This window comes from Leptinotarsa decemlineata, unplaced genomic scaffold, assembly GCF_025532065.1.
Source record: "Leptinotarsa decemlineata unplaced genomic scaffold, Ldec_3_MD MMD2_tig00003192_RagTag_RagTag, whole genome shotgun sequence".
NCBI classification, from domain to species: Eukaryota; Metazoa; Arthropoda; class Insecta; order Coleoptera; family Chrysomelidae; genus Leptinotarsa; species Leptinotarsa decemlineata.
Window position 1 is genome coordinate 2406266 of NW_027412582.1, and position 26591 is coordinate 2432856.

Sequence of the window (26591 nt, forward strand, 5' to 3'; positions counted from 1 at the left end):
GCGTCAATACGGGACTGTTCAACAACAGTTCGAAATACAGAACCAAAACAAACCTAATAAAACAAAATTAGCAGTGTGAAACTGGCTGTTAATTTGTTCAAAGATGATGGCTGCCGATGATTATGGAAGAATAATTAAAAGAGAGTCTGGATCTCTTGGGGATGAAATGGTTTTTGAAACAAATATCATGAAATGTGAAATAAGTGAAACTGAAATGGTCGGTGAATCTGGACAATATATGTTAGGTTTTGAAATGGTTACACATAACATGGAAGAAAAATATTATGTAGATCAGATTGAAAGTGAGTGTCACTGATGAACCCAAATCAGAAAAATGTATAGATGAAATAAGTGAAGTCCCTCACATTAAGTTCCTTGATATTCATAGTGAAGATATGACTCACAATTCAAAACCCACCACAGGTGATGTAGTTTGATCAATTTGAAGAAAAGAGGATTGAAACTTTCTATGTTTTTTATTACCACTTTTATGTTCAATGTTAATGCAGTTTTGTCCTATAGGAACATTTTAAAACTTACATACATACATTTTATTCGTTTCTTTATAAGAAGAAACTGCAGTAATGTTTGTTACAATTAAAAGTGGTAAAAAACATAGAAAGTTCCAATTCTCTTTTCTTCATTATGATTTTCTGCCACGTAGTAAGGGCTACATCCATCAATTTATTGGTTTCAATTTTATTACTGAGTTTTTGTTGTTAGTATATCTACACTGGAATGAATATTCTCATAATTTTCATAGTTTTTGATTCCTTCACCAGGTGATACTTTTCCACTTCATCTCGATTGACAAAATATTCTGAATTACATTTTTTCGGTTTTTTGCGAAAAACTTGTACCTACCACTTGTAAACACTTTTCCGACTCAGAGTACAATCACTATATGCCACTGTAAAAATCTCAAGTGTTTCTGAGCACTTAATTACACTTTTCACACAAATTGATGCATATTTTTTGATCAATTCTTTTCCATAGCAGAAAATTGCTGAACATGCTAAACACTTGTAACTTTTATGCCTCTCACCAACAAACTAAACATGCTAAACAGCTGAAACTTTCTTATGTTGGTAAACGAGTGTACCAACATAAAAAAATCTCTGATCGAATGTATGTAGCTGCAACATTTGAACATTCATCTTATTTTTTGAACAGATCGTGTATTCTCTTTGTTATTTCTTCTTTGTGTATTGAAAAATAGTAGAATTTTCACAAAGGTATCTTCCTCTGATTTGCATTCTTGTGAGGAAGGTACAACTGTTAATCCGTCTCGGTGAGCCCAGTTCTGATTTTGATGTATATAATAATAATAATATCTTCTTTACTATCTTCTAATACAGTACATCCAGTTGTATATACAAGGCTCTAACTCAGTTCAAATATTCATTAAAATGATTTTATGCAAGGCATTCCAATTCTACTTACCAATGAAAATAGTCAATAATCAATTACAAAAACTCTCATCAGTATTAATAATTCATTTTCCCTTGAATTTTTTTACAATTTATTTTTAAATTTCCAATCAAATTTTGAATTTATTTCATTTGTAATTTTTTTCACAGATTCTGGGAACGTTTTTGTTAAATCAGAGGATGAAACAGTCATTAAGAAGAAGGAAGAGGACATCAATGAAATTACGTCATCAGCGTTATATCAAAAGGAGTTTGGCACTGCAAACGATCCTATTGTGAAACCGTTCCAGTGCAAAATCTGCTCGAAATCGTTCATTTGGAAAAGTCATATGAAAATACATGAAAAAACTCATACAGGGGAGAAATCATTTCAATGTAAAATATGTCTAAAGTCATTTGTTGAAAAAGGTAATTTGAAAGCCCACGAAAGAATTCATACTGGTGAAAAACCATTTCAGTGCAAAATCTGCCTGAAGTCATTCATTACAAATAGTACTTTGAAAACACACGAGAGAACTCATAGTGGAAAAAAAACATTCCAGTGTAAAATCTGCTTGAAGTCTTTTATTCATAGCAGTAGTTTGAAACCTCACGAAAGAACACATACTGGGGAAAAGCCATTTCAGTGTGAAATCTGCTTCAAGTCATTTACTCAAAATAGTTATATGAAAATTCATGAAAGAATTCATATTGGAAGAAAATCATTTCATTGTAAAATCTGCTCGAAGTCATTTTTTCAGAGTGCTCATTTGAAATCTCATGAAAGAACTCATACTGGTGAGAAGCCATTTCAGTGTAAAATCTGCTTGAAGTTGTTTACTCAAAGTGGTAGTTTGAAAAAACATGAAAGAACTCATACAAGAAAAAAATCTTTTCAGTGTAAAATCTGTTCGAAGTTATTTATCAAAAATGCTAATTTGAAATCTCATGAAAAAACCCACACTGGTGATGTCAATTCAGTGTAAAAATCTGCTTGAAGTCTTTTTTTCATAATAGTAGTTTGAAAACACATCTAAAGACAAAGCTTCTGAATGTAATAGTACAGAAATCGTAACTGCTTAACCCTTTCAAGGCAACTTTTCAGATTTTTCTCTTTTTCATTTGCCATAACATGAAATCAACTAAAACATGGTTCAAGAAACTTACTAGAAGTGGTATAAATTTTTTTATTTTCCACAAAAAAAAATTATGATGTGGTTTCACCGATAAACCACAAAGCACTATTAACGGAGAAAATAAATTTCAAAGTTGAGTACTTTTATTGATGAACGTTTACAAAAATTATTTTTAATCCCTTGAATGGTATTTTGAAAAGCAATTTTTTTATCTTTCAAGCACAAATCGACTGAACATGTAGTACAAGACCATTTATTTATTTTTTTTTTGGGAAAGAAAGTTTTTGGCTTTCTACTACTACATCTTGATACAAAAAAAGTGGGAATCTTCCAAAGAAAGGAAGGAAGTAATCAATTTGAAACTCTATACATGAATGTGTAGATCATGCAAAGAAGTAACTTTCAGACTTTGGAAGATTCTCTCATCCCCTTTTTTTTGTATCAGATGGAGTAGTAGAAAGCCAAAAACTTTCTTTTCCAAAAAAATTAATCACTCCTAAAAATATAACCCCTTCAATTCAAATAAGACCATTTAGTTCTGTGCGGTTCATCTCTGGTACTACAAAGTGCACAACGCCTTGATGTAGGCGTAATATTCCAAAAGAATATTAAGCTTGAATTTGGTCACGATTGTTACATCTAGGAAATGCCATAAAATTCTGTGCCACCACTTGTGGCTTTTCCTGTCGAGTTCGTATATTTTTTTGAGCATATCTGCTTTGTCAACAAACCCCATGTTGGCATTGTAATCCTTGATGATCAAGGGGCACTTTATATATGATATTCCATCATCTGTAATTCGTCAATCAAAGTTTCCTCTTTTCAGTTTATTGTCTGGAATCAAGTCAGTGGGTGTTCCTTTCCTATTCTTTTTGATTGTTTCACAAGCATACATTTTTTCGCCTTGTAACTGGCGTAAAAGTGGTAATGATGTGAAGTAGTTATTCATAAAAACATGATGATTTTTATTTATAAGCGACCTGGTAAGGTCAGTGACAACTCTGGGACCCAAGTTTTTTTCGGATGACTCACCAATCTTTCCAGTGTAAATTTGAAACTGATCTATATACCCACTTTGTGACGCACGAACCCAAACTTTATATCCCCATTTGACAGGCTTTTTAGGCATATACTGGATGAAAACGACCTTTGAACCGAATCATCGATTTGTCTATCGAAATGTCTCTTGATGGTGGTTTATAGTGCGCAGCAAAAGTTTCAGACAATATATCTAATAACGGCCTAACCTTATACAGTTTATCATAACCAGAATCTCCACGTTTGGGTTGTAATATGTTGTCATTCAGATGTAAATTACCTAGCAACCAATCAAATCTTATCCTAGGCACCATGTTGGAGATATAAGAGTCCCTTAGTTCTAATTTAGTAGACCAAAAATCTCGGTAGCTCGGCAAATGTTTGATGCCCATAAGGATGTTGATGGCAATAAAATTTTTCACTTCATTCATATTTGTCAGTTGGAACGCTTTGCCGAAGCGACTACTAGCTTGAGTGGCATACAGGTTAGTCTGATAAACGATTAATTTAAATAACTTTTGTGGAAAAACGCAAGAAATATGTCAATAGGTGAATTGACTTCCTCAGAAAAATTGTAATGTCCGCATTCTTCCAAAAACTCTCCAGGTGATGTGTAGTAATATTAAGTTTTTTACTAAGTTCTGCCAGAGCTATTAGGTCGTCCTTACTGTATTGATCATTTTCACTACCTTCCTGTTCGTGAGTATCTTCTGGAAAAGGAGCAGGAAAAATAATATCATCTTAAGAGATTCTAAGAGTCTCAAATCATTATCTTCATCACTTCCACTACTAGCTTCGGATTCACGACCAGATGGAATTTCTTCAAATATTGCGAGGTAATCATCGTAGTCCATGTTTTCAAGTCTCGCGTAACTCCGAAATCGATCTAAAAATAAAATAAAGTTGGATTTGTCTTGAATTTCATCATGTGGTTCAGCTGCTTTGTGGTTTCTCATCGAAACCACCATAATCACAATCAAAGTACAGGTTGTTGAAATGAATTTCACATAACCAATGAAAAATATCGAAAATATGTTCAATAATCATTGAAAATTTAACACCTACCTGCCATTCTGAGCTCAATACAAAAAATAATATCAGTAAAACCGGTTTGTGTCGTGAAAACTTGTTACTTACGTGAGCTTACCATATGAATATCTAGATTACTAATCCAGTCATTTAAGCTTAAATTAGGTAAGAATCTCGGAATTCGAGATACCCAGCTGTAAGTCTGTAAATACTTGTATATTGACACCCTAAAAGTTGTCTCAAAACCTACATATGGTAGGGTGTAAGCAACTATTAAATTTCAAGGTCAAAGGTCACAAAAATCGGTTTTTTGCGCTTTTTTTTGGAAATATCTCATTTCCTATGGGTTTTTTGCTATTTGTATTTATTATCAATATTGTAGAATACAAAATTCTCTACAAATTTTGTTTGAAAAAATTTTTCATACGGTGAACCGTTTTCGAGATAGAGGGCGGAGAGCGCGCGGTCACAGCATCACTTCAGGTCAACCGGTGCCTCCGGTCGAAAACGCGCCATATATAGTTGGTGAACTATCGATAAATCAATGATTATGAATATTTGTCAATTTTTATTAACTATTATATTATATTTTATCATTTTCTTCATGCATTAAATCTATATCTATTCATATTGTATGGAGCAGAGAAGATACTTTTTCTATTATTTTTGATAAATACATGAATTATTTACAAAGGCATTACTGTTCCAAAATAATTGCATTTGTCGGATATTCAGACTACAGTAAGAACGTAAAAGCTATGGAGCAGCAGAGAAGACCTGCTGCACTTTCAAAAACGTATGAAGTTTGTTTCGATGAAACAATGGTTGTACCAGTTACTCAAGAAAAATTCTTATCAAATCGAAATAACAAAGATAAGTTCATTAATATGTTAATTGAAAAATTACAAGCTGCAAATATTATTACTAAACAAGCCAGAGATGATGCGGATGTTCTTATTATTGAAACTGCAATTGAAGAATAAAAGTCTAAAAAAACTGCAGTTATAATAGGACAAGATATTGATTTACTTGTCATTTTAATTGGGCGTACACTGTCTTATGAACAAGAAATTTTCTTTAAAAAAGTTGGGAAAGGTAATGTAAAAACGGAGATATACTCGACTAAAAGTTTTGATAATTATCCTCATTCTAAAAAACATATTTTATTTCTGCACGCATTAAGTGGCTGTGACACAACTTCTGCGCTTTTTAAAAAAGGAAAAAATAATTTTTAAAAGTTTGTGAGAAACTGACAAATTTGGATGAACTAGCTGCAGCATTTGAGGAGGAAGAAAATTGTTCGGCCCAGAGATTATTAGAGAGTGGAACTCAAACCTTATTGGCAGTCTATAATGCTCAGAAATCTGTGAAAAGTCTCGATCATCTTCGTTATATGCATTACGTCAAGTCTACAAAACTTAATAAACCTGTGCAGCTTGGAATATTCCACCAACAAGTGCAGCTGCTCATCATCATTTCAACCGTGTATATTATCAAGTTCAAACTTGGTTAGGACATGATTTGGAACCCCAGGTATGGGGTTGGGCAATGCGAAACGATTTTCTGGAGCCTATCATGACAATTTTACCACCTGCTCCAGAAGATTTGCTAAATACAATTTTCTGCAACTGCAAGAGTGGTTGTGGTTCGCGATGCGGATGCAAGAAAGCGGGCTTGCAATGCTCTTTAGCTTGTGGCCAATGTAATGGGCAAGCTTGTCTCAATGCTCTACCATATCAGAGCGACATTCACGAAGATGGAACCTTTGACCCCAAAATCATAGAAGAACTTGAGACAAATGTCATTGAAGACGATAATGAAGACCAGTTTGAAATTTACCAGCAGCCAGAAGACGACGATGAAGAGGCAGAAGATGATTAAAATTATAAATTGTAGTTTTTGTACCCTTTATTCCATTTCTTCACTTTCAATAAAAATAAATGTATTCAATGATATTTTTTAATAAAAAGATTAATTCATAATTTATTTGTTTTTTTTTCATCATTTAAGAAGTTATAAATATTAATTAGGGTAAAATTCAAATATAAATCCTATATTTTCATTAACAATTCTGCAATTACATGGGCAGGTAAGTGTTGTTAAATAAATTAATACTGAATAAAAAGTGGATAAGTTAGGAAAAAATGATAAGAAATAATATAATAGTTAATAAAAATTGACAAATATTTATAATCATTGATTTATCGATAGTTCATCAACTATATATGGCGCGTTTTCGACAGGAGGCACCGGTTGACCTGAAGTGATGCTGTGACCGCGCGCTCTCCGCCCTCTATCTCGAAAACGGTTCACCGTATGAAATTTTTTTTAACAAAATTTGTAGAGAATGTTGTATATAAATTGATAATATTGATAATAAATATTGATAAATAAATATTGATAATAATATTGATAATAAATACAAATAGCAAAAAACCCATAGGAAATGAGATATTTCCAAAAAAAAGCGCCAAAAACCGATTTTTGTGACCTTTGACCTTGAAATTTAATAGTTGCTTACACCCTACCATATGTAGGTTTTGAGACAACTTTTAGGGTGTCAATATACAAGTATTTACAGACTTACAGCTGGTAATCTCGAATTCCGAGGTGAACTTACTATAATGACTGGACTATACAGACTACTTGCAGCTCCGATTCTAAAAGTATGACTTTTCACCAATAGATGGTGCTTGTGTGCTACGGCAGAAAGTGTGGTATATTCATAAAGCCACAAAGCCGCTATGAATAAAATTGTTGAAAAGGTGGTTAAATGCTGAAACCATTAAGCTTGAAAGGGTTAAATTGAGCAGGAGGTCATGATAATTAAATAAAATTGAAATTAAAGTAATGCTATGGATTGTCGGATGTTGAAAGTGGATAAACTTGTAAATGTATATATACTATTGACTGCTATTACTACAATCATGTACTCGTAAGAGCCTATATCTACATGTATTATTATTTTTATATGTATGCATATATTTTTGTGCAGTTTATGTACTGTACATCTTTCCTTCCTCTTTTAACCTAATATTATTGTGATATATGTCTATATTTATACTGACATGTTCTATGCCCTCAGGGGTACTGTATTTTTATCCTGAACAAATAAATTTTATCTATCTATCTATCTATAGAGTCATGCTACTATAAAATATTTCCACAACAATACAGAAATCCGTTAAAAAATCTGTTTCCCGTTGATATTCGAGTGTGAGTGCAAGGTGTAAATCTGCTAAGCTTCATGATAAAAAAGTTTAGAACAACACAAGGGATCAATATAGATAAAAAAACCAGAAGTTACAATTAGGTGTGATCTATCAGAGAAGTTGATAGCAGCAAGTGAATTCTAAAATTGAGTATATAATATATTCTATTCAACATATTCACATATAATTAATAAATCGTTCACCTCTGGAAAGTACATTGATTCCTTGAAAATCTCTAAATCAATACCTATCTATAAAAATAAAGGGTTGAGAGATGACATGAATGATTATAGAAATATCTGCTTACAGAGTCAGATTGCAAAGATCATAGACATGACCTTCAACACGAGATCAACAAGTTTCCTTGAATCTCGAAATCCCTTACGCTCATCTCAACACGGTTTTCGACAAAACAAGTTTACCAGTTCTGCTATGGCAGAATTATGTTTGCAACCTAGTTGAGAAACTCTATCACATTGGTGTTAGAGGGACGCCACTAAATTGGCTCACGTCGTATCTCGAAAATCGAAAACAAGTATTGATACTGGGTAGTGCAAAATCGGAAGAGAAAACTGTAAATGTAGGGGTACCGCAAGGATCGCTACTGGGTCCAGTACTATTCACTATTTTTGTCAATGATATCACCTCAACATGCAAACAAGCGCACAAAATAATGTATGCAGACGACACAATTATGATAGTGAGAGAAAACAATTTAGCAAAAACAGTAGAAACTGCCAACACCGTTGCAAACCAATTTCACACATGGTGTACCAGTACGGACTTGTGTGTGAACAGAGAAAAATCAAGTTTTATCTCATTCATTCCAAAAAACATCAATAATACGTTCTGTTCCCTGATTAGAATTGATGGCGAAAGTATTGAACAGGTCACATCAACAAAGTTTCTAGGTATTACCTTGGACCATAAACTAAGCTGGGCAAACCATATTAACAGCTTATGTAATAAACTGAGTAAAAACTGCTTTGTACTAAGGCAATTGAAGAATACAGTGTCAATGGACGTGCTGTTATTGGTTTACTATGCTTTGATACAATCAAATATATCCTATGGGTTGATATTTTGGGGAGGCTCAACTCAAATAGAAAAAGTATTTCTACAGCAAAAGAAAATTATTAGATGCATAAAAGGGGTACATCAAAGAATATCATGCAAAGAAATATTTACTGAATTATCTATTCTGTGCCATCATTGTACATATTTCAAACTATTTTAAACGTAAAAAAAACAATTGGAAGTACTACCTACAAATAGTGCTCACCATAACTATAATACACGAAGTGCAGGGAATTTGCAGCAGCCGTTTTTGAGACTTGCCATTGGTCAATGCTCTCACACATAAAAAGGCATCGTATTTTATAATTATTTCAAGAACAAATATGGCAGTGAAAAAAATTTCAATGCTTTTAAAACTTTTAAATCTCTTTTAAGTAAGTTCTTGCTGAGAAAAGCATTCTATTCTGACTGAATATGACCTTTTTTAACAAATTTTAGCGTTTAAAGTAGGTTGTGTATGTAGAATAGTCTTATAAATAGGTAAATATTCTGATTTTTTTTTGACTAGTCTAATGAAGTAGTAACATTTGTGTACCAAATTATTTTGTAACATATTATGTTCTGCTTTTACAGATGATTAAATTCTATTCTATTAATCAATATAAAAAGCATTCGTTGTTAAGGTGTTTCTAAACTTTCTAAATGTGGCTGCAACAGAGTAGCTGGCAACATTATGTGAAGGAATTTTTAAATGACTGAATATTACTTTTTTTAACAAATTTTAGCATTGAAAGTAGGTTGTGTATGTAGAATAGTCTTATAAATAGACTATTCTATTCTGATTTTAGTTGACTAGTTTAATGAAGTAGTAACATTTGTGTACCAAATTATTTTGTAACATATTATGTTCTGCTTTTACAGATGAATAAATTCTATTCTATTCTATTGCCGCATGTATTTATATGTGTCGCAGCGAAGTTGCCGGACGATCGCTTGGCGAACGAAAATACTCTGCAATATTACATTGTTTTGGCTTGTTTAGGTAGTTTTGGTGGTACATCGGAGGTCATAATGATTAATGAAATGACTAATACGTGGTCTAATGAAAATTTTATTCATTTTATCAATGAGTTACATTTATACCCTGAGTTGTGGAATGTGGAAACCAGAATATATAAAGATAGAAGTGCTAAAAAAGATGGATGGGCTGTTATTTCCGAAAATTTTGGAAATAACCAGTGATGAGGCTTACAAAAAATTCAGAAGCTTGAGAACTTACGCAAAGAATGGGGAGAAAAAGAAGATTATAAGCGGTTGTGCCGGCGGTAAATAAGTGAAATGGTTTGCTTTCGACGCATAACATTTATTCTTAGTCAAGATAGCCCAAATACCGAATTGGACAGTGAAAATGCAACACAGGTGAGTATCTTTATTATTGTATTAATGACTGATAGCGTAGGTACCCACGGAGCAAAAAATATTTCGCTTCTCTTAAATAAAAAGATAACTGGATTCATGTTCTGTTCTAAAATGGACTTTTCGTAAACGTAATTATTGAAAACGTAAACAGACATTATAATGAAACGTACTACACAAATAGAATGTAAAAGAGCTGATGTATTTTTTTGTCAAAGGATATTTTTATATGGTACAGTGATATCAAGTTCTTTGTGCTGAATATTTATCTTGCCATGCCACTCGACCCTGCTCTGTCATAAAATAATTCATAAACTCGTCTCTCATTGCTTTTGCTCTTGTGGTTGCATTTCTCCCCAGTTTTCTTAAATCTGGTAAGTGTTGCTCATCCAATCTCCACGAACCTGGTGTTACTGTTCCAACGTCTGTCTTCACGATCAAAGCACCCAGGTGGTGAATACAGAGCTTGTGCTGTTGTGTTTCGTCGCAGAAAATTATGCAAATATGCACAAGCTAGAACTATACTTTGTACATGCTTTAAGTCAACATTAATAGTTGTGTGTAATATACGTAAAACTAAGCCAAGATACCAAAAGAGTTTTCCACAATTTGGCGTGCCCTGGATATCCTGTAGTTACATTCACGTTTAGGAGACCCTATGTTCAAATCTATAGTATAGGGCTTACAAATATTTTCGGTTAAAGGAAATGCATCATCTGCTAGGAAAACTTATGGTGTTAACATTACTCGACCAGGGAGGGATTCAGGAGGCGGTATGTTAAGATTTTGGCTTAGGAGTGCTTTCCCAAAAGCTGTATGCCTAAAAACTCCTCCATCGGATATTTTTCCTTGAACTCCAGCATGTACATACAAAAAATTGTAACGTGCATCTGTTACAGCAAATAGCACTATGCTAAAATACTGTTTATAATTAAAATATTGACTACCACTGTTCGGTAGACAAGTAATTGCAATATGCTTGCCATCCATTGAACCCAAACAGTGAGGAATATTCCAATGATCCTCAAAATCTTTCGCGACTTGTTTCCACTCTGTCACTTTTGAGAGCATCTGAAAACAAAAAATTATTAAACTTTGCACCAATTCAGGGACCTAATTTTTTGAGTAAAAATCAACCTGCTGCAACCTTTCAATTATTTTTTTCTAACTTAGTTTTCAGCACTGAGTAGGTCATTTCATCTAAATTCTGTATCTAATAAAGAAATTTAATTAGATAATTTTTCCTTTATATTATTTAGCATTTCTTGCATTTTCAGGTGACTGAAATCCCAGACACTGACAACAGTGCTGACCAAGAAGAATGTGTTGATTCAGAAACATCGGACTCTCTGCTATCCTCACATCCCACCACAAAAGCACGTGTCTTTAAGAGCACTAAGACTGCAGATCCAATTTTAGGAAGGGCTGAACAGATTATACATGATGCTGGTGAATAAAGGAGAAATGAATATAGTGGTTTTGGAGAGCGTATAGCAAACAAGTTAAGCAAATATGATGCTCACACATGTGCTCAGGCAGAACTAAAAATAATGCAAATTATGTTTGACTCTGATATGAGAATGTATAAAAAACAATGTTCATCTACCAGTACACCGTTGCAAAGTCCTAACAACGATAGCAGGAGCGGAGCTAGAACTTCACAAAGCCAATATTTAGACATGTCCCATTCAAACTCCCAGGCAACGCAAAATACTTTCCAACCCATTATCAGCCCTCAGTGTGAACACTATGCCTCTCCAGGTCCAACTGTGCTTACTGCAAATTCTGCTTATGAGACACTTGTGTTGGTTACTATCCCCCAATGTGATGAATGATTCTTTGTTTAAATTCTTACTAATCACTTACTATATTATTGTTACTGCTTACTTACCATTATTATTACTTAATAAATCAATGTTGACTTACCTTCATGTATTCTTTTAATCCTTCTATTAAAGCTGCACAAACTTCTGAAACAATAACAGAAATCGATGAATGTGACACTGAACAAATACATCAAGCTTTTATATGAATCACCAGTCGCTAAAAATCGTTGAGTTATCGCCAATTTTGTGTAAACAGGTATTGCTTTTCTCATGTTTGTATCATTTCTCTTTATTTTTGGCCAATTTTGTTTAAAAAAAACTCTCATAGTCACTCTTTGACATTCTTGAAAAGTTTTTAAATAACTTATTATCAAGACTTATTTCTAGACTCAAGTTATCTAAAGTTTCACGCCTATTGAAGTAAGGTCGAATCGTCTTCTTGTAAAACAATATGAGCCGCCGCGAAAATAATCATTTCGTCGTCAGACATTGTTGCCCGGTTATGTAGCTCATCTACGAAACAAACTATTTTTGATTACATGTGTCACACTGTTGCAGGTAATTATTGTCGAAATATATATTGCCGAACCATATTCTGCTACCAATGTTGTCATAATAGATTGGCTATAGTTGTGAATATTACTGCGAACATATTACAGTAAAAATGTTGCCCGTTTAGAAATGCCTTTAGTCCCAAGAAACCAGTGAAACACAGACCATATACCCTAGACGGTTCACGTAGGTTACTTCACCTTGAATCCCTTTTTTAGTACCGATGCAAATCTTAAGATGGCACTGTAAATTTGTTCTTTGGTTTTATGTCACGGACCCACATATATTCTTGTGGTTTGTTATGTATGTCAAAAATAAGAAGAAGATGGTCATGTCACTCGTGTGTTGTTGGTCTGTGGTGTTATTTGACTGTGTATCCTAGTGATTATTTATTTCGTTATTTTGATTGTTTTACAATGGTTTACCACAACAAATGTTGCGTTCCTCATTGCAAAAGTATATCTAGTACAAGACACGCGTTACCTAATCCAGATAAAGATATAAATAGGTTCAAGAAATGGATACTGGTAATTAATAACTTGGAACTGATGGAAATGGACCCAAAAGAAGTTTACGGTTCTAGAAGGCTGTGTGATAGTCATTTTGAGGCAAAATACATTTCTGCTTGGACTCGCAAGTTATTTGGAAACGCTGTTCCAACTCTAAATCTTCCTGGTGAGTAAAAATTTTAATTCGTGGAACTTAAATGAAACAGATTTTTTTATAGGTTCAACAGGCCCAAATGATGTATATGGTACTCCATCAACATCTAAGTCTTCAAATAGTACTGCTCAAGAAAGTACTCAATTTAATGAGTTAGTCATTGAGATTCCAGAATTGAACGAATCTTCTCACAGTATTGAAGGTAATGAATATAAACATATAGACATATGTTGAAATGTATGTTCTCAATGAATTATCATTCACACCAAAACTTGTTAATTTCGTTTAGAGAATATGGTGGATCATTCACTAGAAGATTGTGTTACCCAACGTTATCATTTCTCACTTCTTTTTGTGATATTGTCAAAGTGATAAAATATTGTTTAGATAAACAACCATACTCCAAACATTCAATTCGTATAATTGAAAATACAGTAAGAGGCAAGGCTAGCTTTGAATTCTTATCTTGCAACAAAGAGGAACATGAAAATAATATAATTCACCATGACAACACATAATTGGTGCAAGCGTGTAAATCAAATTATACAGGGAAAATCGAAACCGTATACATGTAAAAATGTAATTAAATTACAAGCCAATAAAATTCGTTTGAACAGAATAAAGAAAAAGATTTCTAAGCAACCTGAACATATAATCACACAAAATGTTTAATGTTGAAATGTTCTGAATAAAATATCTATAATAATTCAGCTGATTTTTCAAAACCTTATTGCCTTGCAACATAAAGAAGTGGTTAAGAATTTGTTCTAACTATAATTTTTACATTGTTTTTGGAAATTTCTGCGTATTGTTCAAAGTCCACACAACACTCAATATAAAATGTAGTTTGAGACTGTAAACAATACGCTGAAATTTCCAAAAAACATTTGAATAAAATGAATATTCCAACTATATACAACATTTGAATATCCCGCGTCCGTCACAATGGTACTGATACAAATCTTCAGATGGCGCTTTTTTCCGTCTCTGTGAACCGTCTAGAGTATATAGTCTGTGTATAGAACAGTTCTTTCAAAAAAATTGCTCTGCAGCCCATCTAGTGGCGAGTTACAGAAAAATGTAAGTTTATCACTTACCAACAAACATCCATTTTTATATAGTAGATATCGTACCACTATTGTATTGTACTGTGAATTTACTATCATATTGTATTTTGTTTTATATTATTATTGTGCTATGTATTTATTATCTTTAGTTCAGTTTAAGATTTTACAAACTTTTTTTTTCTCCATGACAAAATTGTACTGTGATTTTATCACTATATTATTGTATTGCGTTTTATATTGTATTATGTATTTATTATCTTTAATTTAGTTAAGATTTTACAAATAATTTTTTTATAACAAATTGTAATTAGGACTACCCGTTAAATGAATAAATAAAAAAGTAAAAGTCTGAGAGCTGCAAAATTCATATACGTGTATTTTGATGATTGGGGTTAACTAAAATTCGTATGGAATCAATACTAGTATCGCCATCTGTGTGTTAGCCTACGAAGTTTTTAGCTCATCTAGTAATTTATAATTTCAATATTTTCTTCGAAAACTTTTGCTATGTTTAGAAAAACAAATCTAAATGACGTGTACGTTGATGTCACTGACTACTGTCAGTAAATATAACAAAAACTGTTTCTCAAGAGAATTGTTTTACCATGATGTGAACAGTGATTGACAAAAACCAATAACAAAACCTTTGAACGTGTAAATCGAATGGTTTGATATTTTGGGGCAGTGCTGATTCATTAAACAAATGTTGAATTATATATTTGTAAGTGTATAAACAGTGTTACATTGGTAAAAACTCGTATGTAGCAAGAAATTGGGAAAGAAAGGTTTTTGCCTTTCAATTCATCTTTTTACAAAGAAATATGAGAAACTTTCAAACAAAAAAAGAAAGCAATTCATTTCAAAATAAACTCTACATAGACGTGTAAATTATGCAAAGAAGTAACTTTCAGACACAAACTGGAAGAGAAAGCCCTCTTGAAACAGCTACATCATGTAAACCTTAAATTACGCAAAGAAAAAAAAAACTTTCGAAACAACTAATTTTATATGAACATTGAATTATACAAAAAAAAAACACTTTCTCCTGTTCAGTTTTCTACTTCAAACATTCGTTATGGAAATGTAGGTATCAGATATCACAAGATCGCTAAAGAATATAATATATGAAAGAGGTAAAATTTTACTCACATGGAACAATGTGATCATCAATGGCGGACATCCGAGGTTTCTGAATAAGATCCTTGCCTTATTGCTTCTTCAGTACCAATCTAGACAATACCAATCTAAAAAATTATAATCTCCTAAACAAATATCCCTTTCAATTTTATTAAGAAAATACCGTTAAAAGTTTTTCCAATAAACACCTATTTTCTGTTATCCTAATTTGTAGACATCATTATTACAGTCAGTTTTATGCAGTATGTGTTTTCGTCGTATGCAAATGAAAATGTCATGTCTTAATTTTAGTAATTTGTACGCTCTCAATATAAGTATTTAAAAAACAACTTTTAGTTTGAATAAACATCAACCTAAGTCAAATATTTCATCTTACGCGGAGAGTACGGAATACAGTAGACAACCCCAATTATCCAAATCAATTGGAACCGACGTTAGTCTGGATAATCAAATATGCGGATAATTGAGTCTGGCCAATAGAAAACGTGTATGTGAAAGACAAAAACCACAAAAAGGTTTGAGTGACATGAAATGACTAATATAGTATTTGATAGTATATTATTTACCGAGAGAGAAATGTCGCCATTACTTGTTAGAATAAAGTTTTTCGAGTCAAGCTGAAGGCGGACGTTTTTCAATAGTCCTACAAAAATACAATTTTATTACTGTAAACATTAAAAGTCAAACTCCAGCAAAGCGAAAATGAGGCGTGGCGTTGCAAAACTCGCTGTATCCGGTTTTGAACAAAAATTTTAAGTCCATGGAGTTTATGGAGAAGCAAATAAATTGACCAGAAAGGATATAATGATTTTTGCATTGACACGCCTTAAAAAATACATATTATTACGTTGTTTCAAAAGTTTTGTCCATTTTTATGAGTTTAGTTCAAACTGTACTATCTCGGTAAATACTTATTCAATTTAATCGAAATGAGGGTCATTTGAATCAGTTCACTTTTGCCAACGTAACACAAGTCGAATAATTTCGTCAGCATAAAAATTATCTGCTCGGGACGAAGTCGACGAAGGCCGTTTTTACCTGGTCCTGATTGGCAAAGATTCTACTGGTGAGAAAATTATCGAAGTGCTTGAAAAATCACTTGAGAATGCTACTGTGCTAGCGAAACATATTGTGATATATTCCTCAAATAAAGTTCGTAGAGATCAAATCGTGAGAAGGTGTAGTTTTTGAAACTTGAAAAGATGGTTAGCGAGAGGTCTGGGGAGTATTGTGGGTGAGGCAGAACGACGCAATAGGACTCTGCCGTGATGGTTTGGCCCGGTTGCAGAAAGTTATAGGTGAATCACACCAGCCGCTGACCACCAAACAGTAACCATGGTTTTTTTGGTAAGTGCCTGAGGGCTCATCGGTTTCCAATGTTTTAAACCATCAAAAACCGCATGAGAGTGTCACGTATTGTATTTCTTATTCTCAGTCAATATATTGTACACCATGTAAACATAGTAAATCGTAGCATCCTTGGCGGAAACAGAAACCTAATAGTTCAGCTTTTTTTATGTAATTGACTTGAGAACTGAAATGAAGACAGTCTATTGGAAATCGTCGTTTTATTCAGATATATAACATAGCGCAGTCGGAAATTGTGTGCATAATTTTGATCGAACAGGAAATGACTGATCTGGAACAAAACCTATAACAGTCTGTACTGAATCTAGAAATATTTTTCTTTTTTTCCTTCCATTTGATTGACACTGAATTATTATTCAAGATAGTTTTTTATTACTGAATCATTTCCAACAATACACATGAAATATGTATTCGAATAACAAAACATGTAAAAAACAACATCTTTAAGATTATCCATCCAGGAGTGCTTATTATCCGAGATAGCAATTTTAGCTGTGCTGGACAGCCGGACCAAAAATAAATAAAAACAGAAGAAGAAGTGGATGACATTATTTATCTACAAGAGTTGTCAAAATTGAACAAAAATAAAGGAATTTTCGTTGAAAACATTCTCTGTATACAAAGATAATGGCTACCGATGATTGTGGAAGAATTATTAAAAGAGAGCTTGAATCTGTTGGGAATGAAATGATTTTTGAAACAATTTTCGTGAAATGTGAAACTGAAATAGTCCCTGAATCTGGAAATTATGATATGTTTGGCAGTGAAATGGTTATCCATAACCTCGAAGAAAAATGTGATGTAGATCAGATTAAAAGTGAAAATGTCATTGATGTTTACCATGAACCCAAATCAGAAAAATGTATAGAAGAAATAAGTGAAGGCCCTCAAAATAAGTTCCTTGATATACAGGGTAAGATATTACTCATGATTCAAAACCCACATTTTACTTCACCACAGGTACTGTAGTCTGATTCAAATCCAACGTGAATCGTTACTTTCTCACAGGCACCGATCTTAGAGCGCCTTAATGATTTTCCTGTAGTGTTTGTGTTTTGTCCTTGAAAAAAATTTTAATCCCATTCAATATGATCAGATGGTTTTAATTTTATAGCTGAGTTTTTGTTGCTATGACATCCTCACCGGAATGAACATTCCCATAATTTTTATGCTTTTTGATTTCTCTACCAGCTGATATTTTCATTACTTCTGAGAAAAGACGGTAACACTTGGAGTACTATCACCGTATGCCACTGCCAATATTTCACACATTTGATGCAAATTCTTTGATATTTTTTTTCGATAGCAGAAAATCTCCAAATACGCAAAACACTTGTATTTTTATGTGTCTCACCAAAAAACTAAACATGCTGAACAGCTGAAACTGTGAACATATTTTCGAAACGAATGTACCAACATGAAAAAAATTGCTAATCGAATGTATGTAGCCTGGGAAATTTGAACATTCACCTTAGTTTTTCAACAGACCTCATATTTTCTTTGTTATTGTATATTGAAAACTAATAGAATATTCTGATCTACATTCCTGTGAGGAGGGTACAACTGTTGATCCTTCTTGGTGAGACCAGTTCTGAATTTAAAGTATATGGTACATCCAGTTGTATATAAAAGGCTCTAACTTAGTTGAAAGATTTCGTTTTAATCATCTCCTGATGATTCTACCTTGTTTAGCGAAACACACGCGGAGAGAGTGCTTTAGTTATAATGCGTAAAAAAGGCTTTCATTAAATTCATTTAATGCCAGACATTCCAATTCTACCTATCAATCCAAATAGTGACATAATAGTTAATTACAAAAAATCTCCCCAGTAGTGATCATTTATTTCCCCTTAAATTTCTACAATTTATTTTCAAATTTAATAATAATTTATTGAACAAAATTACAATTTTGGTCAACTGATTATCGACCGAAGTCCTTCCGCCCGTGTACAAAATTGTTTTGAGATAACATAGCTTATTTTACAATATAAAAAAAATAAAATATATGGATATAAAAATGAACAAACAAAACAATTTCATTGATAAAGTTGTTCATTTTTCTAACAGTGTTTCTGTTGTGTGTCGATGTCGTACTCTTGCATGGGGGTTTCTTGTCGCAGCATACTTTCTAATGACTTCTACATTGTCGTCTTTTCTAGCAAACTTCTGAGTAAGTGACGGTAGTCTTTCCTCAATACCAGTGAGTTGGTACAGCAGAGGGTTCGGAGGGTTGTGTTTGGGGTTATTGGGATGCCTTAATCTTGTTATTTTCCTTATAGCCGTTGTTTCAGATACTATAATTGTTTTCAAGGCCCTTTGTTTGATATTGAGAAACAGTGAGTGCGAATATTCAATAAGTGGACGACAGATTAGTTTATACATTCGGCTTGCTGTTGATATGTTTGCACCTGCTCCCGGGACTGTCAAACTTGTGAAATGTGCGGCTCTTGCAATCACTTCCTTTTTTTGTTATCGACGTGGCTGTTGAAATTCAGTCTGGAATCAAGCGTAATACCTAGGTAATTAACTGTCGATTTTGCATGTAAGATATGTTGGAAAACGTTGATTGTTGGAGAAGTTGCGGAATTTCGATGATTAAATATGATGAACTGAGACTTAGATGGGTTTGGCTGGAGCCTCCATTTATTGAACCAGTTATTTGTTATTGTTGCAAGATGTTCCAAATTGTTATTTCTCATCAAATAATGACGAATTTTTCATTCATGTAACCACTGTCCGGGGGGAGTGGGTTTTCTGTTTTGCTGATAACACAACATTTGGTATAGCTGAATCATCTATGGAGGATATGATTCTATTAGTTGAACTCTGTATTAGTGAAATGACAAAATATTGTCATTCCAATAAACTGATGCTGAATTCACAGAAAACATAAATTATATATTTCAATAAGAAGAATCTGATCGACAGTGAACTCCTTCAGACACATAACTCTACTAAGTTTCTGGGTGTAACGATTGATAAGTCACTCTCATGGTCTGAGCATATTGAAAGTTGTCAAAAAGTTCTCCAAATCCTACTTCGCAATTTAGGTATGAACTTCATGAGACTATTCTTATCCAAGTTTATTATGCATTCGTACATTCAACACCATCATTTCATATCATGTTATGGGGAAATGCTACCGAAATAAAAAGGATATTTGTCACACAAAATAAATTGTTAGATTGATGTTTAACATGAAGCCACGTGATTCTTGCATGGAAATTTTCAAGAGTAAAAATATATATATATATATATATATATATATATATATATATATATATAAAATCTAGAAAGGTTAATGCAGTCAAGCTGCTGGAAAATAATTCCATGAAAATCAAAAAATAAATAGTTAAGTACTCTTTGATCATTCCCATATTGATTTCAATTTAAGAGCCACCGGTATACAGCTGTTTCAGCCTATTGGGCATCGTCAGTACCGGGCAGGCGGTCCTCGATTGAAGACAAAATGAGAAAAAACCAAGAAAGTACTTGATAAAAATAGCTGCGTAAACGCAAGCGAAACATAAGTGGAACCACCTATTGGTGTGACACCCAAGTCAACTTGCCAAGTTTTTATGTCAGTGTTGGTGGTTTGACCAATCAACCGACAACTGCGGTAGCAGAAATTTGTGAAGCTAACCTGAAATGCCATCGGAAAACGAATCCACATGTTTCTAGAAATGATATGAAATCTAGAAAGGTTAATGCAGTCAAGCTGCTGGAAAATAATTCCATGAAAATCAAAAAATAAATAGTTAAGTACTCTTTGATCATTCCCATATTGATTTCAATTTAAGAGCCACCGGTATACAGCTGTTTCAGCCTATTGGGCATCGTCAGTACCGGGTAGGCGGTCCTCGATTGAAGACAAAATGAGAAAAAACCAAGAAAGTACTTGATAAAAATAGCTGCGTAAACGCAAGCGAAACATAAGTGGAACCACCTATTGGTGTGACACCCAAGTCAACTTGCCAAGTTTTTTATGTCAGTGTTGGTGGTTTGACCAATCAACCGACAACTGCGGTAGCAGAAATTTGGGAAGCTAACCTGAAATGCCATCGGAAAACGAATCCACATGTTTCTAGAAATGATATGAAATCTAGAAAGGTTAATGCAGTCAAGCTGCTGGAAAATAATTCCATGAAAATCAAAAAATAAATAGTTAAGTACTCTTTGATCATTCCCATATTGATTTCAATTTAAGAGCCACCGGTATACAGCTGTTTCAGCCTATTGGGCATCGTCAGTACCGGGCAGGCGGTACTCGATTGAAGACAAAATGAGAAAAAACCAAGAAAGTACTTGATAAAAATAGCTGCGTAAACGCAAGCGAAACATAAGTGGAACCACCTATTGGTGTGACACCCAAGTCAACTTGCCAAGTTTTTATGTCAGTGTTGGTGGTTTGACCAATCAACCGACAACTGCGGTAGCAGAAATTTGGGAAGCTAACCTGAAATGCCATCGGAAAACGAATCCACATGTTTCTAGAAATGATATGAAATCTAGAAAGGTTAATGCAGTCAAGCTGCTGGAAAATAATTCCATGAAAATCAAAAAATAAATAGTTAAGTACTCTTTATAAATAATAATATATATATATATATATATATATATATATATGTATATATGTATATATATATATATATATATATGTATATATATATATATATATAAATATATATATATATATATATATATATATATATATATATATATATATATATATATATATATATATATATATATATATGTACACACTCAAAATAAAGGAAAATTAGTTGCATCAATCAATATATATATATATATATCAAAAATGAAAAATTCGTGGATACAACACTCCAAACAGGGGGGCAAACCGCGGATTTTTTATTTATATCATGCACACTCGATAAAATTTATCGTTTTATGTGAAATTTGATTTTGGCAGTAGATTTTGCTTAAGAAATGATGTCAAATGGCGTCTACAAAATAGGTCACGTGATTTCCTTAACCTGTCAAAATTGACATTTAAAAAAAGAAACATCGAAAAATGACATTATTCTTCAAAATATCCAAAAATATCAAAGGATAAAAACATTTTCTTTTGTAATTTTATACCCACACACCAAGTTTCAAACCCATAATAAGTATTTTATATTTTCACTATTTTTCCGCACTCCTGCTTTTTCTACTTATCAAAATTTAAGCACACCTGTACTAAATCATTTATTTTAACTAAGCTCTTCATCGAATGTCTTTTTTTGTAATATAATAATATTTTAAGAGCCTCTTTGATGTTAAAAACAAATTTTGAAAAATAAAAGTTGTCAAACTTGATGCAAAGTTCATCTAGTTTCAACGGGGCTCTCAAAACTATACAGTACTTGAGTTTTTTAATGAGCAAAAGGCCTCACAATATGAATTAGAACAAAACGGAACATTAGGAAACATCATTTCGTGATTCTTGAAGCCCATTCAATAAAAGAAAAAAACTCATAGTATTTACATTTACCTACTCCGCTAACAACACTAATTTAAAAAAACTGGGTAGGTTGTGAAAAAATATGAAACTACATAATGTGTTTTAAAAAACGTCACTGTCACTGAATAAATTAATGCCCGTTAGTTCAATGTAATGTATGAAAATTAAAATAATATGTTATCTTTACAAGAAAAAATTGAAATTGTGCTAATTTGTGGTGAAAACACATTGCATCGACAAGTGGCTGATATTTTTAACGCAAGACATCCTGGTAGACATGTACAGCAATCCACTGTAAGTAGGATTTTAAAAAAATTTAAACTGACTGGTTCAGTTGAAAATACTTTTAAAAAACGTCATAATCCATCACGCAATAATGATGAGGTTCAGTTGGCTGTCTGCCTGGATGTTATCGAACAGAGAAAATCAAGTATTACCAATATTGTAGATAGAACTGGCGTTAAAAGAGAAAGCGTAAGAGCAATTTTACATAAAAATAAATTCAAACCCTACAAACCCAAATTTATAAATACCTTAAAGGAAAGAGATTTCGATGTTCGACTAGATTTCTCTTTCTGGTACCAAGGAGAAGTAGAATTAAACAGAAAATTTCCTTACAAAATCCTATGGACCGACGAAGCTACCTTCACATCGAACGGCGTAGTCAGTTCCCAGAATTTTAGGTGGTGGGCTCAGGAAAATCCTCATTTTGTGATAGAATGTCGGGACCAATATTCATTTAAAACAAATGTGTGGTGCGGTGTTTTAAATAATCAGGTAATGGGACCATTATTTTTTAGACACAATTTAACTTCTCAGGATTATTTGCAATTTCTAAATACTGAGATCAGTGATATAGTGGACAATATGCCGGTTGAAATAAGACACAGTCTGTGGTATCAATGTGACGGGGCTCCTATTCATAGTTCAAGACAAGTCAAAGAGAAACTATTAGAAATGTTTAGGGGCAAAGTTATTGGGCGAAATATGGAGCAAATATGGCCGCCTAGGTCGCCAGATTTAACCCCACTTGATTTTTTCTTGTGGGGTTACTTAAAACAAATCGTTTATAAACAAAGACCTTTTCGTGACGTGAATCACCTAGAAACTGTTATTAGAAACTCTATTTTAAACATAAACCCTGTGAGTATCAGCAACTCAATAAAAGATGTATCAAGAAGGACAATTATCTGCATAGAACGCGATGGAAGACATACAGAAATGTAGTGTATTTAATGTCGTGAGTCTTTTTTTCGTGTTTTTTTGCTATTAGGTATAGGTACATGTTTATTTTCAGTTCCTTTTAATTAAGATTAAATTCCACTGTATTTTTTGTTAAAAAAACAATAAACACTCTAAGATATTGTTTCCTAATGTTCCGTTTTGTTCTAATTCATATTGTAAGGCCATTTGCTCATTAAAAAACTCAAGTACTGTATAGTTTGGAAAGCCCCGTTGAAACTAGATGAACTTTGCATCAAGTTTGACAACTTTTATTTTTCAAAATTTGTTTTTAACATCAAAGAGGCTCTTAAAATATTATTATATTACAAAAAAAGAGATTCGGTGACGAGTTTAGTTAAAATAAATGATTTAGTACAGGTGTGCTTAAGTTTTGATAAGTAAAAAAAGCAGGAGTGCGGAAAAATAGTGAAAATATAAAATACTTATTATGGGTTTGAAACTTGGTGTGTGGGTATAAAATTACAAAAGAAAATGTTTTTATCATTTGATATTTTTGGATATTTTGAAGAATAATGTCATTTTTCGATGTTTCTTTTTTTAAATGTCAATTTTGACAGGTTAAGGAAATCACGTGACCTATTTTGTAGACGCCATTTGACATCATTTCTTAAGCAAAATCTACTGGCAAAATCAAATTTCACATAAAACGATAAATAAAAAAGTTTCCCATTTGATGCGGACTTTATTGGTGACACTGTATAAATAAATTTTATCGAGTGTGCATGATATATATATATATATATATATATATATATATATATATATATATATATATATATATATATATTGTATGACATGCTCAAGTTTGCCCCTTTCCTCTCATGCAGACCTACGACTTTGTATGTGTGGCAGATATCCAAAGGAAAAAACATCAACTAACCCTGCTAATGTCGGGCAGAGGGATATTGAACGGGAATAAATGGATTAATATGATGTTTTTAGGCGTTTTTATTAAAAAAAAGTCCTTAAATTTCTTTACCATTTAGCGCATTTATAACTTGCCATGTAGTTTTGTTTTGTTTGTAGAGTTATTTATTTTATTGAAATAAAATTGACTTTTTGTATCTTTAACAAGTGACCTAAGTTTTATAATAGCCCCAAAAGGGTTACCCTTTGCGGTGTTAAATCAACAGTAAAAAAAAAAAATGAATTTTTTTTACCGAATAATTTTGTTTGGGTTTTTGTTCGAAAGTATTTTTTTTTACAGATTCTGGTAACGTTTTCATCAAAACAGAGAATGAAACAGTCATCGAGAAAAAAGAAGATAGTTTCAATGAAAAGAAGTCATCAGCGTTTTGTCAAAAGGAGTTTGGCACTGTAAACGATCAAATCGGGAAACCTGAGATGGTACATACAACAGAGATGCCCAGTTTGAAGATCCACGAAAAACCACAATCTCTCGAAAAATCATTTGAGTGTACAATTTGCCCCAAGTCATTTATTTACAGAAGTTCTTTGAAAATTCATGAAAGAACACATACTGGAATAAAACCATTTCAGTGCGGAATCTGCTTGAAATCGTTTATTAGTAACAGTAATTTGAAGGGACATGAAAGAACTCATACTGGGATAAAGTCATTTCAATGTAAAATATGTCTAAAGTCATTCAGTCGAAGTAGTCATTTAAAAGAGCACGAAATAATTCATACTGGTGAAAAACCATTTCAGTGCAAAATCTGCTCAAAGTCATTCACTACAAGTAGTTATTGGAGAATCCATGAAAAAACTCATAATGAGGAAAAACCATTTCGATGTGAAATTTGCCTAAAGTCATTTATTCAAAATAGTAGTTTGAAAAGACATGAAAAAATTCATACTGGAAAAAAATCATTTCAGTGTAAATTCTGCTCGAAGTCATTTTTTCAGAGTGGTAATTTGAAATCGCATGAAAGAACGCATACTGGTGATGAATCACTTCAGTGTACAATTTGTCTAAAGTCATTTGTTAACAGTAATTATTTGAAAATTCATGAAAGAACACATACTGGTGAAAAACCATTTCAATGCAAAATTTGCTTGAAACCGTTTATTAATAAAAGTGATTTGAAGGCACATGAAAGAACTCATACTGGGATAAAATTTCAATGTAAAATGTGCCCGAAGTCATTTGTTCTGCGTAGTTCATTGAAGTCCCATGAAAAAATACATTCTGTTGAAAAATTATTTCAATGTTCAATTTGCCCCAAGTCATTTAGTCGCAGTAGTTGTTTGAAAATTCATGAAATAATTCATACTGGTAAAAAACCATTTCAGTGTAAAATCTGCTTGAAGTCATTTACTCAAAGTAGTAGTTTGAAAACACATGAAAGCACTCATAGTGGAAAAAAATCATTTCGATGTAAAATCTGCCAAAAGTCGTTTACTCACAATAATTATTTGAAAATTCATGAAAAAAGACATACTGGAATGAAACCATTTCAGTGCATAATCTGCTTCAAATCATTTACTGAAAGTAGTAGTTTGAAAAAACATAAAAGGACACATACTGGTGAAAAGCCATTTCAGTGTAAAATCTGCTTAAAGTCATTTACTCAAAACAAGAGTTTGAAAGCTCATGAAAAAACTCATTCATAATGCTTTTATATGCAGAACATACTGATAAAAACCATTTCAGTGTAAAATCGACATGAAGTCTTCAAAAACCTATAAAAACCAGAAAAACATTAAAAGTGCAAAGTTACGCCGTAATAATTTGTTTTCTGATATCGAAAATTGTTAAGTTGATGGAATAAATTAATCATCTCAAAATATAACAATAATAATAATGTCTTTGTTTTTTTATCCTCGCCAAAGTCCAGTATTAAATACTGCTCTGCTCAACTGAGTACCATTTACATTTTCTTATTAGTCAGTGGGCTATGCTTGAATTTTGGCCGTAAACAAATCTATAGCATTCTATAGCAATTCTATAGCATCTATAGAACTTTATAAACGTCCAAGCCAGTCTCTATATACCTACACAGTAGGTTTAATGGACTGACGCCTATCAGAGAACAACTACTCCCCTGG

The 26591-nt window shown here is 32.7% G+C and overlaps 3 protein-coding genes across 5 annotated transcripts; 2 read left to right on the forward strand and 1 right to left on the reverse strand.

Annotated features, from left to right (window-relative positions):
- LOC141483239 (uncharacterized) lies at nucleotides 1–26203 on the forward strand. Of its 3 annotated transcripts, none has more exons than XM_074177718.1 (3): nucleotides 1–302; nucleotides 1581–1838; nucleotides 24790–26203. In XM_074177718.1, exons 1-3 carry the CDS (start codon nucleotides 104–106, stop codon nucleotides 26154–26156), a joined length of 1824 nt encoding a protein of 607 aa, XP_074033819.1. In that variant the 5' UTR covers nucleotides 1–103; the 3' UTR covers nucleotides 26157–26203. The 3 variants fall into 3 exon arrangements, with proteins under 3 accessions (XP_074033819.1, XP_074033821.1, XP_074033820.1); XM_074177720.1 differs by having other exon boundaries at nucleotides 297–423; XM_074177719.1 differs by lacking the exons at nucleotides 1–302; nucleotides 1581–1838 and adding an exon at nucleotides 17416–17783.
- Nucleotides 10439–12322, reverse strand: LOC141483240 (uncharacterized). Its single transcript, XM_074177722.1, has 2 exons — nucleotides 12184–12322; nucleotides 10439–11328 (listed from the first exon to the last, which is right to left on the reverse strand). Exons 1-2 carry the CDS (start codon nucleotides 12187–12189, stop codon nucleotides 10987–10989), a joined length of 348 nt encoding a protein of 115 aa, XP_074033823.1. The 5' UTR covers nucleotides 12190–12322; the 3' UTR covers nucleotides 10439–10986.
- LOC111513494 (uncharacterized) lies at nucleotides 12797–15831 on the forward strand. The gene is made up of 2 exons (XM_074177721.1): nucleotides 12797–13310; nucleotides 13363–15831. The coding sequence occupies exons 1-2, from the start codon at nucleotides 12902–12904 to the stop codon at nucleotides 13530–13532; spliced, it is 579 nt and encodes a 192-aa protein (XP_074033822.1). The 5' UTR covers nucleotides 12797–12901; the 3' UTR covers nucleotides 13533–15831.
- Nucleotides 26204–26591: the final 388 nt, after the last annotated feature.

Bases quoted from the DNA above. Each gene is read 5' to 3' on its own strand.
- LOC111513494 (XM_074177721.1), top strand. From the start codon at position 12,902: ATGTCACGGACCCACATATATTCTTGTGGTTTGTTATGTATGTCAAAA. The intron at 13,311-13,362 runs GTGAGTAAAAAT...ATTTTTTTATAG, and splicing joins TCCAACTCTAAATCTTCCTG to GTTCAACAGGCCCAAATGAT.
- LOC141483239 (XM_074177718.1), top strand. From the start codon at position 104: ATGATGGCTGCCGATGATTATGGAAGAATAATTAAAAGAGAGTCTGGA. The intron at 303-1,580 runs GTGAGTGTCACT...TTTTTTTCACAG, and splicing joins TTATGTAGATCAGATTGAAA to ATTCTGGGAACGTTTTTGTT. The intron at 1,839-24,789 runs GTAATTTGAAAG...TTTTTTTTACAG, and splicing joins AAAGTCATTTGTTGAAAAAG to ATTCTGGTAACGTTTTCATC.